Source organism: Talpa europaea (assembly GCF_964194135.1).
Source record: "Talpa europaea genome assembly, chromosome: 2".
Taxonomy (NCBI): Eukaryota; Metazoa; Chordata; class Mammalia; order Eulipotyphla; family Talpidae; genus Talpa; species Talpa europaea.
The window spans coordinates 78193386-78207522 of NC_140068.1; the positions used below are offsets into that span (position 1 = coordinate 78193386).

Genomic DNA, 14137 nt, shown 5'->3' on the forward strand with positions numbered 1-14137 from the left:
AGGTTATTTTGCTTTGAAGTAAAGGCTATTGGTTTTTGGAATTTCCTTCAACTGGAAACATGTATGATTCTGTGGTTTTAGTGTTTTTCTAGTTTTATAATAGCCGGCTTGTTTGTTTTCATTTTCAAATCTGAGAATTTGCCATTAATTTGCATATTTTATAAATGACTAATTTGTTTTCCTTTTTTTTCTTTCTAGTTGAAAGAGACAAGGACTTTTCTCACCAGCGAAGGCATTATAAAGAATTCCGGTTTGATCTTACACAAATTCCTCATGGGGAAGCCGTGACAGCAGCTGAATTTCGGATATATAAGGACCGTAGCAACAATCGATTTGAAAATGAAACAATTAAGATTAGTATATATCAGATCATCAAGGAATACACAAATAGGTATAAACTTTACAACTAACTTTTTATCCTAGCAAACAAATTTTAAATTGTGCTTAATATTCAGTGATAACCCGTGTGATCCTTTAAATCATATTTTCACAGTGTAATGACATTCAAGGCCTAGTATAGACATACTTAAAAGTTACAGTAATTATCTATACATACTTTATGCATTTCACAGTTTTTCCTTATTTCTGACACCAATCTATATACCAAAAGACCTTATCTTTCCCCATGTTTGCTTTGCAATCTATTGTCTCATTTTGTAAATGAGACAATTTCTATTTTATTCTGCATACATATTATTTATAATTAAGATGATTTAATTCACTTGGTATTTTTTTTAAGGATTTATTTATTTATTTATACAAGCACTGGGTACAGTCAGATGCACGGGAGGGTGAGAGAATTCACCAGAGCCAGAGCAGGGAACAGAACAGGCAGAGTGATGAAATACACTGCTGAGGGGAGCAGTAGGTGTGGCAGGAGAGGTCTGACCCCCCATGTGGGACCCTCGCCAGCGGCCAGGGATTGAACCGGTGCTGCAGAGGCTGTGGGCAGCTTCGCAGCCCAGCGCTCAACTGCTGCACCACCAGGGAAGGCCCCACTTGGTATTTTTTTTTTAAGTTACAGAGGAGAGACTGTATGAGTAAATGCCATGTGTGTTACATGGATTTTGTTCTTAAGACATTGTATTTGTAACAGATTTGAGAGTTAGCCTGTGGCTATCAAATATTTAATTCAAAATGGTACCAAATTGGACAGATAATATGAAATATTAAATCTAAGAAAACTTTAGTTGACAATTACTATAAATGAGTCATCAAAGAACATAAATAGGATCATAATAGTATTCTCTGACTTCACCTCAGTGCAGAAATTGCTTGGTAACAATTTTGCAGGTGATTATCTACTTTTGTTGAAGAGTTCTTACTTTTTGTTAAAAAAAATCTTTGTTGATATTATATTGAGGTGCAATCCATCTCCTGGCAGTTTTTATTCACTAGATCTTTCCTATGTCCCTCTTTGACAAGATCAAATTTAAGAACAGCTAACAAATCCCCTCTCGTGACCCCTTCTTTCTTTGGTGAATATTTCTAGTTCTTGGCCTTTTTGGTTTTCTTGGGCTTCCAGTGTGCCAGAGTTTCTTGATGGGTGTTCCATGGAATAGTAGCCTTTTCACAATATTTAATAGAGAAAATAAATGCCTTCTAAAGTAAAATGCATTGGAAAAAATCTATCCATTAGATCATCCTCTAGGAGAGTCAAAATGCAAAGAATATTAAGGGCTTAGAAAAGCATTATACTAAAGAGACCTGTCAATTTTATCTTACCTTGTATTCCTCAGATTATTTGGTTATTGTTTCATTTTCCTTGTTTCATACTTATTATCCTGTGAAATACCGATTCAGCGGGATATATTTTAATAGATACTGACCTATATATGCTATTATTTTAGGAGCAGTAATTTCAAGGTAGAAAGACCTGCTTTCCTTTCTCAGCTCTAGCACTAGGTATTTGTCTGTAAGTTTATTTGTAAAATCACTCTTAACCATGTTTAGTATACTACTTTCATTAACATGTCCTAAATGTTTGAATTATCTTTATTTTTGGCAATTTATGCTGTTTTAATGCAGTTGAACTATAATTTAATATCTTAAGTATTTTTTATAGAAAACATTTTATACCAGGTCTCTATCCTTTGGCATATATTTATTGATTATTTGAATCTAAATACAAACTTTTACATTGATCTCTAACTTTTACTTAGGCCCATTGTTCTCTCTGCTCAGGATATTTGAATGTCATCCATTGCACTAGGTACTTCTTTGAACTTTTCTCATCACTGTTTTCTAAGTATCTGAATGGTTTAATTTAGTTTATGATAAAAATGATGAAAATAAAGAACTGGTAGAGGAGTCTATTGATAATTTATAGATTTATTTTTGAATGAACTCAAGATTTTATTAATAATAATTTTGTAGTATTTATAGGTATTATGTTTAGCTTATCAGATTTCCTAAATTTAGGAAATTTAATTTTTCTTAAAAAGTGAGATATTTACCTGAATGTTAGCTACTTCTCTAATTGTACCTAATTTAAAATACATTATTCTCAATGTTTCTATAATTCTATAATGTCTGTAATTACAACTGTATGCTGTTTTGGTATTACTTCTTGGGAATAATTTGACTAAATCTTTACTTATTTTAATATATGGTTAAATCTATTCTAAAATACAGAATGAAACATCTTCATTATATATTTATTTACAAAATCATATTCACTACTTTTTCAGGTAGAGAGGAGCCAAAATCAAAACAAAATTAAACAATATTCCAGGATTCAAAAATAAGTGGCTCTTTTATTTTTTAAGCATGGAAAGCATTTTCCCCACAGAAAATGAAAGAAATAAATCTTTTTAAAGATTTATTTTTATTCATTTTATGCATACAAGAAGTGGGATGTAGGTCAGAGGTGCAGGGGGTGAGAGGATTTACCAGAGACAGAGTGTGGAGCCTAACAGGTGGATCTACTGAAATGCACTGCTGAGGGGAGCAGTGGGTGAGACAGGAGAGGTCTGCTGCACCATTTGGGTTAGCTGTCTGACCGGGGATCGAACTCAGGCCATAATGATGATAGAGGTGAGACTAGGCCACCAGGGAGGACCCCAAAATATTTTTTTCTTTCCTTTATTCTATGGAAAAATTCCCTGAAAATTTGAACCTTAACTTTCTCTGAAAGTGAGGAGGGATAGATCATAAATATTTCATTTATATATCATGTGGTTATAGTATACACAGAAAAAAAAATCTGTTTGAAAAAGTAATGTTTAAATCCAATTATTATGTTTTAGTGTTGCTTATCTGTGGTTTCATTTATTTTTTTAAAACCAATAACTAATGGGGCTAAGAAAAGAAACTGGTACCTTGGGCAATTTTCAAAGCCATGGTCACCTGTTAAAATGCCTACCTTTAAACTCGTGGATTTTCTTTACTTAGTGTCTTGAATTAAACTCAGAAACAATTGAAAAGTTGGTACAGACCATACTCTTGAATGTGGTGCATCTGACAGTGAGTGTGTATGTCTTTCATATGTATAAAGCCCACTTTCCCTAAAGTATTATTAAGAGCGATAGGGTGGGGATTCTTGCTGTAATGCAGACTGCGGCTTTATAGATATGTTTTACATTGAAGACATTGGTTTATTTACCACCTAGTCTATGAATGGCTTGGTGTAATCAAATATGAAGAAGAGCCCATTAAGTCATCTTATTCATATGTATTTATGTTAGTGAGACTTAAAGCTCTTCAAGTGATATATTTTCAAGTGATTTATTTTATTCCTACTTTCACCTCCAACATATATCCCTACTCCTATTTAAATGTGTGCCATTTAAAGAAGTGCTCTGATATTTATCCAGATCTTTATTTTTCTTCATAAAAAAAGAGGCAATACACACTGCATTTCACTTATTTAATCTCTGCATATAGAACTGACAGCCCTAAATATTGTATCGAAAGCATTGCTCCTCAGTCACACCTCATCTATTTGACATTGGAAATGAGGTTTGCACATGATTGAATTTTCTAGCTAATTCAGCTAAGTTCATCAGGCTTTTGCTGAGCACCTACCATGGGCCTGCACAGGGCACTAAAACCCAGTAAATAAGATCTCAAAAGCTCATAGCCTAAGGGCTGGGGCTGTGGTAGGCCTGCCTCACACAGACTTTCATAACTCTACTACAACGTGATAAGCACTATGAAGTAAGTATGCACTAAGTGTTGTGGAAATCCAAATGAAGGGAAAATTAATTCTTCATGTGGGAGGGTGAGAGAGCTTGGGGGAAGCCACTGAGAAGAATTTACCACTGAGTTGGGCCTTTCAAGATGAAGGGGAATTTCTATAGCCAGATGGAAGGGAGAGGAAATAGGAGAGAGAGGTGTATCTTAAAGAAATATTCCTAAGCTTTAAAATGTTTAAGTGTATAAATAGCTAAAAATACATATAAAATTATCAAAGCCAGCATTATTAGTACTAAGAAGCCATAGCATATCCATTTACTGAGCATTCACCATGTGTCTGGTACTGTCCTAATGCTTTACTTGAATTGTTTCTCACATATATGCATACATAGATTTGCACATATGTACATACATATATATGTGTATATATTCCCCACAGAAAATGTGCTAAGTATCATTCAACTTTTTCCTAATTTTCTGCTTTGAATATAAATATCTGAACTGCATTGTAAAAACATTTTAAGCTATCCTGCTCGATGTCATTAGCCACCTTCACCACTTGGATTTATTTAGTTAAGCTGTCATCATTCCAATTCACAGTCAGGTTCATATTTACATCATCTATACCCTCCTGCTTTCTTAAGATTTGTGATTCTTCTGTGGACATACTTTAGAATGTACATTGACAATTTCCACATAGGAAGATTTCATGGGCTCTTGAGAGCAGTGTAGAGGACAGGACAGTCAGATGGTTGATGATATTTTCTCTAAGGTTACAATACACAGCATAGCTTGCATTTCTTCACTGTGCTGCAATCAGGCTGTATGTCAATGTTTTCAAATGGGGCAATTTGGCTCCAGGAGACATTTAGCAATGTCTGGAGACTTATTTGGTTTTCACATAGGTGAGGTTAAAGGTTGAGATGCTGCTGGCATCTAGAGGTAGAAATGTTGAATTAGGGATTTTATTAGGAGTGCTCTCAACTTCTGCAATGGGCAGAACAGCTCTTCCAATTAAAAAAGAATGACCTGAGCCAAAATATTCATATTGTTGTGTTTGAGAAATCCAATCATATTTGAAGATATAAGTTATAAACCTAAAAAAGGGAATGATTTCTGCCAGAGTGAATTTCTCTCTCTCTTTTTAAAGATTTATTTATTTATGCATGTAAGAACTGGGGTACAGGCCAGAGGTGTGTGTGTGGAAGAGGGAGAGGACACACCAGAGACAGAGGGGGGAACAGAACAGGCAGATTGACTGAAATACACTGCTGAGGGGAGCAGATGGTGAGTCAAGAGAGGTCTGCTGCCCCATGTGAGTAGCTCCCTGGCTGGGGATAAAACTCAGGCTGCCGTGGCTGCTGATAGCTTCACAGGCTGAGTCTTAACTCCTTGCACCACGAGGGAGGCCCTGAATTTCTCTTTGACTATGACATATCTTAGGTCAAAAGAGTCACAGTATGGAAGAACTTTTAGGAACTTGCCCTGGATACCTTTGTTCATTTATTAAAGGGCATTGAAAGTTTGGATTAAGTGTGTAATATCCTGATTTCTTTGTTTATTGTTTCTTGCTAAATGATGGGTTTTCCTTTATAAATACCCTTTCAGTAGTACATGTATAGGTTTCTCAGCAGGAGAAATTATAGCACCGTGTAATGTCAGGGAGTCTGCTTATTTGGAATTATCACAGAGAGGAAAGTGATTGAAATTTTGTAGTGGAAATTCAATTTGTTTTTGCATTTTTGCCATCCTTGTCATTCAATTTAATCTAATATTGCCTTTTTTTTTTTACCAATCTGCATTTGTACATTTAAAATGTGGATATAGCTTTGAATCACATATTATAAAAATTGATGTTTGTTGGGTTTTACTGAAATTTATTATTTTATTATTTATTATCTTATAAATGTATTGTTTGAGGAGAAAAAAATAATCACCATTTGAAAATATCAATCAGCAAACCAAATCCAAATCTAACATTTTACTAAATGCTGCTCTTGAGAGAAGTATGTGACATAGTGAAATACAGTTAATATGATTAATTTGTGATTCATGTTAGAGCTGCTCTTCACTGCATTCTTACTAGACCTGATATGTTATTCAAAGCATAAGGAGATGGAAAGAGGTGGATTGAGATAAAATAGTTGTAATACTGTATTTTTGGGGAAAATGAGATATCACTATAGATAGTAAGGTTCATCATGTCTTACGGAGATGAAATAGTATTACAACTTTTCGTCTAAGTAATTTCCCAAAGTTATTCTTGACCAGATTTAATTTTAATGTTGTGTGACTATATACCAGAATATTTATACTATTGAATTTTCTTTGTTGTCTCTCACTCTATCTATACAGGCATACACACACACACACACACATGCCTGTGTATATATACATGTATATGCATCTACATGCTTATATACATGGAATTGAAACCATAGTAACCTAAACAATAGTTCTCTTTGATTATATCTTATTGCTTTTTTTTTTTTAAATTAATTTATTTATTTATTTATACAAGCACTGGGTACAGTCAGAAGCGCGGGAGGGTGAGAGAATCCACCAGAGCTAGAGCGGGGAACAGAACAGGCAGACTGACGAAGTACACTGCTGAGGGAAGCAGCAGGCACGGCAGGAGAGGTCTGTGCGCCATGTGGGACCCTCACCGGCGGCCGGGGCTTGAACCGGTGCTGCAGAGACTGTGGGCAGCTTTGCAGCCCAGTGCTCAACCGCTGCACCACCAGGGAGGCCCATGATTATCTTATTGTTTCTAATGTAAATAAATTTACTTCCTTTTGATAAGTTTTAGACCTCATTGTTTCCTCTACTTGAATTTGGAGACAAAGATATATTATAGATTGTTTGTATTAAGTAACTTGGTCAATATTAAAGAAAATAATGAATTACTATATCCAAAATTTATAAGTGCATGTTTTTTTATTGTTACAGTTTTTATTTTTTTATTTTTATGTGTACTGATGTTTTATTTCTTTTTTATATATTTTTATATTTTATATAATTCTTACATCATTTTTCCTTTTTGCACAGTGGATGCATTTTCATTTTGGTTATATTCCCTATACAATTCCCACCCCCCTTATTTTGACCCTAATCCCTCCTCTCCTTCCCCCCACCCTTGTAGTGTGTCTCTCATGCATTTTGCGGCAACACGATGAAGCTAGAAGGGATCATGCTCAGCGAAATAAGCCAGAAAGAAAAAGAAAAATACCGGATAGTCTCACTCATAGAAGGAATGTAGAAAACCTAATTAGGGACCAGAAAAAAGACTAATTATAATAAAGAAAATATCAAAATCAGCAAGCAACTATAAACCAGAAATAAGTTCATGTTATTAATGAGCATTTAAAGTATTAATTGCACAAATTCCTTTTCATCCTAATTATGCCATCGGCATAGCATGTTAAACTTGCTATGTATACACTTACCCCCCATCAGTGTTTTCTGTTAAGAAAATATAATACTTTGTGTAGCATCTTATTTGTGTTTTCCTTTTATCCCTGAAATAGATTTATGTGGTAAATATTTTAATTTTCATTTTAAAAGAAACAATCTCAGGAAAGTAAAAGGGAAGATTTTTTTGGTAACATTAAGCAAAGCCATAGTCTTGCACTTCATTGTTAAATTTAAGCAGATACTAGTTCTACCTATAGCTACAATTCTTGGCTGTATAAAGGTAGACTTACGGTGAAGCTCTTCATAGGATCCATGAGTTCTACACTGTTTAACAAGTAATAAGATATCAATGAGAAATAGTTGTCACATCTTGAAATGAGCAAGAGTATTTATTTCAGAAGGATTTATTTGTCCTTGATAAAATAGACTTCAGCAAGAGTTGAATGGGAGTCCCATGTAAGTACTCATCCAATGCATATTAATTTATCCAGTTTTTCTTGTAAAGAAATGATTTCATTGATAAAGAAGTTTTACATGTAAATTCCAAGCATAGTGTTATAGAGATCATGCTTACTTTGGAAAATATTCATTGTTATCTGTGTACATTTATTTTTATGTTGAAATAGTATATATTTTATCTTCTAACTATGAATTATAATGTGTCCCATAGATATTCTTATGTTTCTTGCCTTAAAAGAAATCTCTCTACTTAATTTATTGTTCCTACTGTTTAAATGTACATCTTTTACCCATATTTTAGACAAAAATTTGCTTTCAATCCCTTTACTTTCTTTTATTGCATTTGCCCCTCAGCATACTGTAATTTGATTTTCTAATTCACTCAGCAGCCTCCTCTCCCCTGACTCTTTTGGACACCTTTTTGTTCTTCCAGTTCTTCTCAGTATTTTATATTTCTGACCACTTCCAGTTTAACAAGTAAAATAGTCCAAGTGGGAGAGTGTATTAGTTTCCTAAAACTGCTATAACAGATTACCAAGAAAATGAATGGCTTAATACAACAAATATATTTTTCTTCTTCTAGAGATTTGAAGTCCAAAATCAAGGTGTTGTTAGGGCCATACTCTCCAGAATTTTTAGGCTAGGATCCTTCCTTATCTCTTCAAGATTCTGGTAACTCTAGGTGTCTCTTGGCTTGTGTCAACATAATTTCTACCTGTTTCTGTCCTCATATTGCTGTCTTCCTTCTGTGACTATCACCCTGTTTCTTCTTATGAGGAAGGCAGTCAGATTGGATTAGGGCCCTCTGTAATGGCCTCATTTAACTTGATAACAACTTTAAGAATCCTATTTCCAAAAAGATCACAGGTGCCAAGGATTAAGACTTCAACATAGTGCTTAGAAGGAAATAATTTAACACATGTCAGAAATATATCAATTAGTAAGAGAAACAGCTATTAGTGAAAAGAAATAAGGGATTTACTACAGTGATTGACTTGCTGCAGTTATAACAGTTCATGTAAGATTGTCACTTCTACATGGGATGATGGGTCTCAAATTTGTCACATGTGTAGTTAAGAAGAAAAATGGTTATGGAATGGGAGAGCACAAGAAGAACTAGAACCCGTGAACATGAGCTAGAACTCTAAGGACAAGTTGGAATCCATTTCATCTCTGAGCCTCCAACTTCAATGATATGCGTGATCTGCAGGGGAAGATGGTAGACTTCACTAGAAGCTTGACATATTCCTTGCTCAGGATGTAGAGAAATTGAAGGAGGTGATCTGGTAGAGTGAATTGTGGGTCAGGATTTGAAGAGACTGATGGATCTAAGATCTAGTGGAAGCTGGAAAAGATCAGGTCCAGCTGTTCTCCCACAACAAAATGAATCAGCAGATTAGTGACAATGTATATAAGCAGCAGGGAAGCCTGGCACTTTACCAATCTCCCAAGCATAAACTTGGCTGCTGCTTTACTTCTGCGCCTGCACAAATTTCTCTATGGCCAGCCTTAGCACAGAACCAAAGAGGGAAAAGAATTTTGGCATTTTTAGTTCCAATTTAACAAAGTACAAATCCACAACAGTTTAACCTTATCAAATTGGCATCTTAAACAATTCATCCATTCCAAAAAAAAAGTAAAATAATTATTTTACCTATCTTTGGATGTTGGTCATTCCTTTTCTAACCAAGACACATTCTCTCTTTGATTGAGATATATATATATAAAGTTCAACACTGATATATGAGATTAGGGGCTATCAAAACTACATAAACTAGATAGTAGGCAGATGGGGAAAGGAAGAAAAAAATGCTAGATATGTATACAAATACATTTATATCAAATTAAGGAAGCTAAACTCATAACTATTACAATCTCCTTTCTGCAAGTAGTCACATAGTTGTACCTGCTATTTATAACTTCCTTCTTCTACTATGTGAACCATATCCTCTTTGTGTTGAGCATGCACTATAACTCATCCTTACCTCATGAGGTAAACCAAATATTCTTTCTTGAGTGTCTGGGCCATTAGCAGTAATACCTGCATTGGGCCATAGTTTTCCATTGACTTATATCACATGAAACATAATATGAAATGTTCCAGTTGATCTCTTGTATTTCAGACATGCTCTTCCTTTTCCATATTGTGATTGTTGAAACCTAGTTTTCCATTGATAATTGGGATCAATCATCCCACACAGTATATTTGACCTCACTGGTTTGGTCATTTACTAATGTGAGGAGCCCAAAGTGACTCCTTTTAGATATCTCATAAGATAGCCCATGTAAATATTTTAACTTCTAATTTCCTGGAACCATTGCTATGACTACTAGAGGGAAACACTCTGCTTTTAGGATCTGAGCGCTCTGGGCTACTAGAGCCCAACATCTGGCCCAAGCCCCAGAAGGAAATATTTTGCTAGTTGGAGCAAGTAGAGTGAGTGAGAGGAGGCACTTCTGTTTCCCTTGGTTTTTCAACCAAAGAGAGATTTGACTGTGAGGACTGGCCCTGTTTATTGCTGACTTAGATCATATAAAGCTTCCTGAAGGATATTAGTTCTTTCACAGAAGATAACATACCCAGATGGAATCGAGTAAGCTTCTATTGTTATATCCTGCAGTTGCTGCAAGATGATGGGAAACATGGTAAGACCTGTGAATTCCATGAGTGTAAGCCCATTCCACACTTCATTTGCTATTAAGTGGGTTTCTTGCTCAGAAGCAAAGCTGTGTAGAATTCCATGGCAGTGAATAAGGAATTCTGAAAATTCATGGAAGCAAACTCATGGACAGAGAGGGAAAATTCATATCTGGAGTGCCTCTTTCTTTGAGAACAAAGTATCACCCTTCTATGGTATAAGTGTTCTCAACTAATCCCTCTGTGGAATGATACTAAAAGAATTTATTGTAGGCATTTGACTGCACACAATTTTGGAAATTAACTAAACAATCTTTGTAAGGCTGTTGCTCACATAGACAGATGCTGGGTCTAAGGTTCTCCAGACAAACAGTTCAGAAGGAAAGATGGAATGTAGATGGGGAAAAGGATAAAGTAGAACCTATGAGAATAATCTGGACCCATGAGAATCAACTGGAACCTATCTTCAATCCTCCAACTTCAATGGCACAGGTGATTTCCTAACTACTAAATCCTTCCTCATAGATGTGTCCACATGCCTGGCCCTGGATTCAGAAGAACTGAATAAGGAGATTCAGTGGAATCTGAAGGAACTGTAGACCCAGCTGCTGCCCCACACCAATAAGGTGAATCAGCAGATCTCCCCAGTATACCTAAGCTAATAACAGTGGATCATATAGAAATCTTCCAAGCATAATTATGGCTACTGTTTCACTTCTACTTTCCAAATCTTACCCAAAATTCTATTGTGGCCAACCATAATCCAAAATCATAAGGTTTTAAATTAATCATATATCAATTTATCATCAAAGGGGATATTTAATTGAAAGTGAATAAATGAATTGATGGATGGTTGGATGGATTTGTGAAATGTGCCAGTTCACACTTTTGCTCTATTTTTTCTCATGTTATGATGGTGACTCAGTTCAACCTTTTAGTACTCCAACACAAAAACCAATGATTTTTTAAGTATAATGAGAGCAGATTAAAATACCATTTGGGACTGAAGAAAAATTACCATGATAAAAAAGAAACTTCTGAAAATGAGTTGGAAACCTGGGTTTCCACTTGTCTGAGTGAGCATGGGAATTAATTAATCACTTTATTTTTTCTATTCAACAATATAATAATGTGGATTAGTAATTCATATCTCGCTTAGTTCTAGTATTCTGTAATTTATTTTGGTTACTTTAACAGATAAAATCCTAGACCTAGATGATTTTACAACAGACATAATTCGCATCAGACATAAAATTTTTAATTTTACGATGAAAATACTCAATTTATTCAGCTTTGTAGATTGCAGAGAATGTAAACATTTGAAACTTCCAAAACTACAAGCATACTGTGCTACCAGGCATGTTTGCTTATTGTAAATACCTGATTATAAGAACACATGGCATATTTGTTTTTCCCATCAAAAATCAAAAGAATTAGAGGAAGAAAATGAGTATTTTTATATGTGTATTTGTTTATAGACATTAATATGTAATGAATGCTGTTACATAATAAAAAAGTTAATATAATGAAGTAAACAACTTAAATCAGATGTTATATATTCATGAATATGTCATATTTCTTATTTAAATCCATACATAAAATCTTTCTTCAAGAATTTTGCCAGCATCTTTGACATTATCTCTATTACTTTAGTCACATTTTATTCATATCATGATACATCTTAAATATTTCTATTACAGTATTACAAAGTACATCATCTTAAGGTCCATATATATTGTTTAAAATATGGCATTTTTTAAATCTGTATGATGCTGTGTATGTCATTGGAAATACTGTTATTCAAAGCATAAGTACCCACATATATTTACTGTTTGTTTTTAGAGATTTTTAGATAGGTAAGTATTATAATCCACAACCTCTGACTGTGTTTATAAGTGATTTTTTACTAAGAGAGTGATGTACAAAAAGAGTCAGAAATTGGATTTTTCCGGCAACATGCCTAGGAATAATTTCCTATTTCCTATGTCTGCTTTTTCTTTGACTCTTCCTATTTTCAATTCCCCCTTACATTCTGCTCTTCCCTTTATCCACTTTCTGCTTTCTCTCTTTTTTTTTTTTGTAAACAATTCTACCAACTAATATCTATCAGCATCTAAAAAAATAACATTGAGGTTATTTGAAATAATCTCCCTACCCAAATAATACTTTCCCAAATTTCACAGGACAATTGAACACTTCAGAGTCATCTGTATTATAACAGTCCATGTAAAAAATTCAACTGCAGTTTGTTTTCATCCAGATAGATATTCAGATTGTATTATTTTTAGTCTTCACAAAATCTTTTAAGGCAGGAGTTAACAATACTTTTTATATACATGACGAAAATGAAGCTGAGAAATTCCTTAATTGTTAAAATTCTGTCTGATCCCCAAAATCCTTGTTTATTTTTAATAAACTAATATTTATCTCAAGATGATAAATATTGTTTCAGCCCTTCCATTACATAGTCTCTGTTATGTACCCTCAGTTTTTCCATTCCAACAATTTGTATTTGCAGATGAGTTATAAAAATGATAACTCAAATTTTTCTAAACTTTGACTCCTGCTATTCATTCCTTAGTGAAGTACCTACCTTTCTGGTTTTTTTAAGACTACCAAAACATGTATTGAAACCTTTTAATTTTCTTTTTTTTTTAAAGATTTATTTATTTATGCATACAAGAGCTGGGGTACAGGCCAGAGATGTGGGGGGTGAGAGGATTCTCCAGAGACAGAGTGGGGAACAGAACAGGCAGATGGACTGAAATACACTGCTGAGGGGAGCAGCAGGCAAGTCAGGAGAGGTCTGCTGTGCCATGTGGGTATCTCCCTGGCCAGCCGGGGATCGAACTCATGCTGCAGAGGCTGCCGATTGCTTCATAATCCGGTACTTAATACCTTGTGCCACCAGGGATGCCACAGTTTTTTATTTTCAATAAGTACACTTGCAAATCAATATCTAAAAGTCCCAGTGACTAGACATATTTAAACCTCTGGTCATGATTAAAGTTAAGAGCCACTCAGATGTGTTATACGGAGCTGTATTTACCAGCATATATGCATATTTTTTTCACCTCTGGGTAAATGTATTTAGCGTTTCTACATATTTCATATCCAATCAGTCTATATGTATGCTTCAAATTCTTTGTTAAATATTACTCTGCTTTTACAACTGCAGGATGGCTTAATGAAGCCATAGTGAAGCCATAATGAATATAGTCAAGACATATATTCAAAATTTACCTGAAAAGGACAATAAAATTTTAATAATTATGAATTACTTTCATTAAGTTAACTTTCACTTGTCTTTGAAAATCATTCAGTAGTCATAGTGCTATAATACCAATAAACATGGGACAGTCACATCAGAATTATTCCTACCTTTAAATAAAATATTTTAATGGTGTTTTAGATTTGAATTGAATTTCCCACCTGTCTCCCAACCATATATTGCAGTTCTAGCCTTCAGTGGTTCAGAACGTGGACTTA

At 34.4% G+C, this 14137-nt stretch overlaps 1 protein-coding gene across 2 annotated transcripts in view; it reads left to right on the forward strand.

Annotated features, from left to right (window-relative positions):
• Positions 1 to 14137, forward strand: part of BMP5 (bone morphogenetic protein 5) — a gene marked incomplete at its 3' end in the record, with an annotated part of 108278 nt that overhangs the window by 52809 nt on the left and 41332 nt on the right. For both annotated transcript variants that reach the window (XM_084256936.1, XM_084256937.1), the window contains exon 2: positions 199 to 391. In XM_084256936.1, the coding sequence (XP_084113062.1) occupies positions 199 to 391 (193 nt within the window). The remainder of the gene's footprint in view (positions 1 to 198; positions 392 to 14137) is intronic.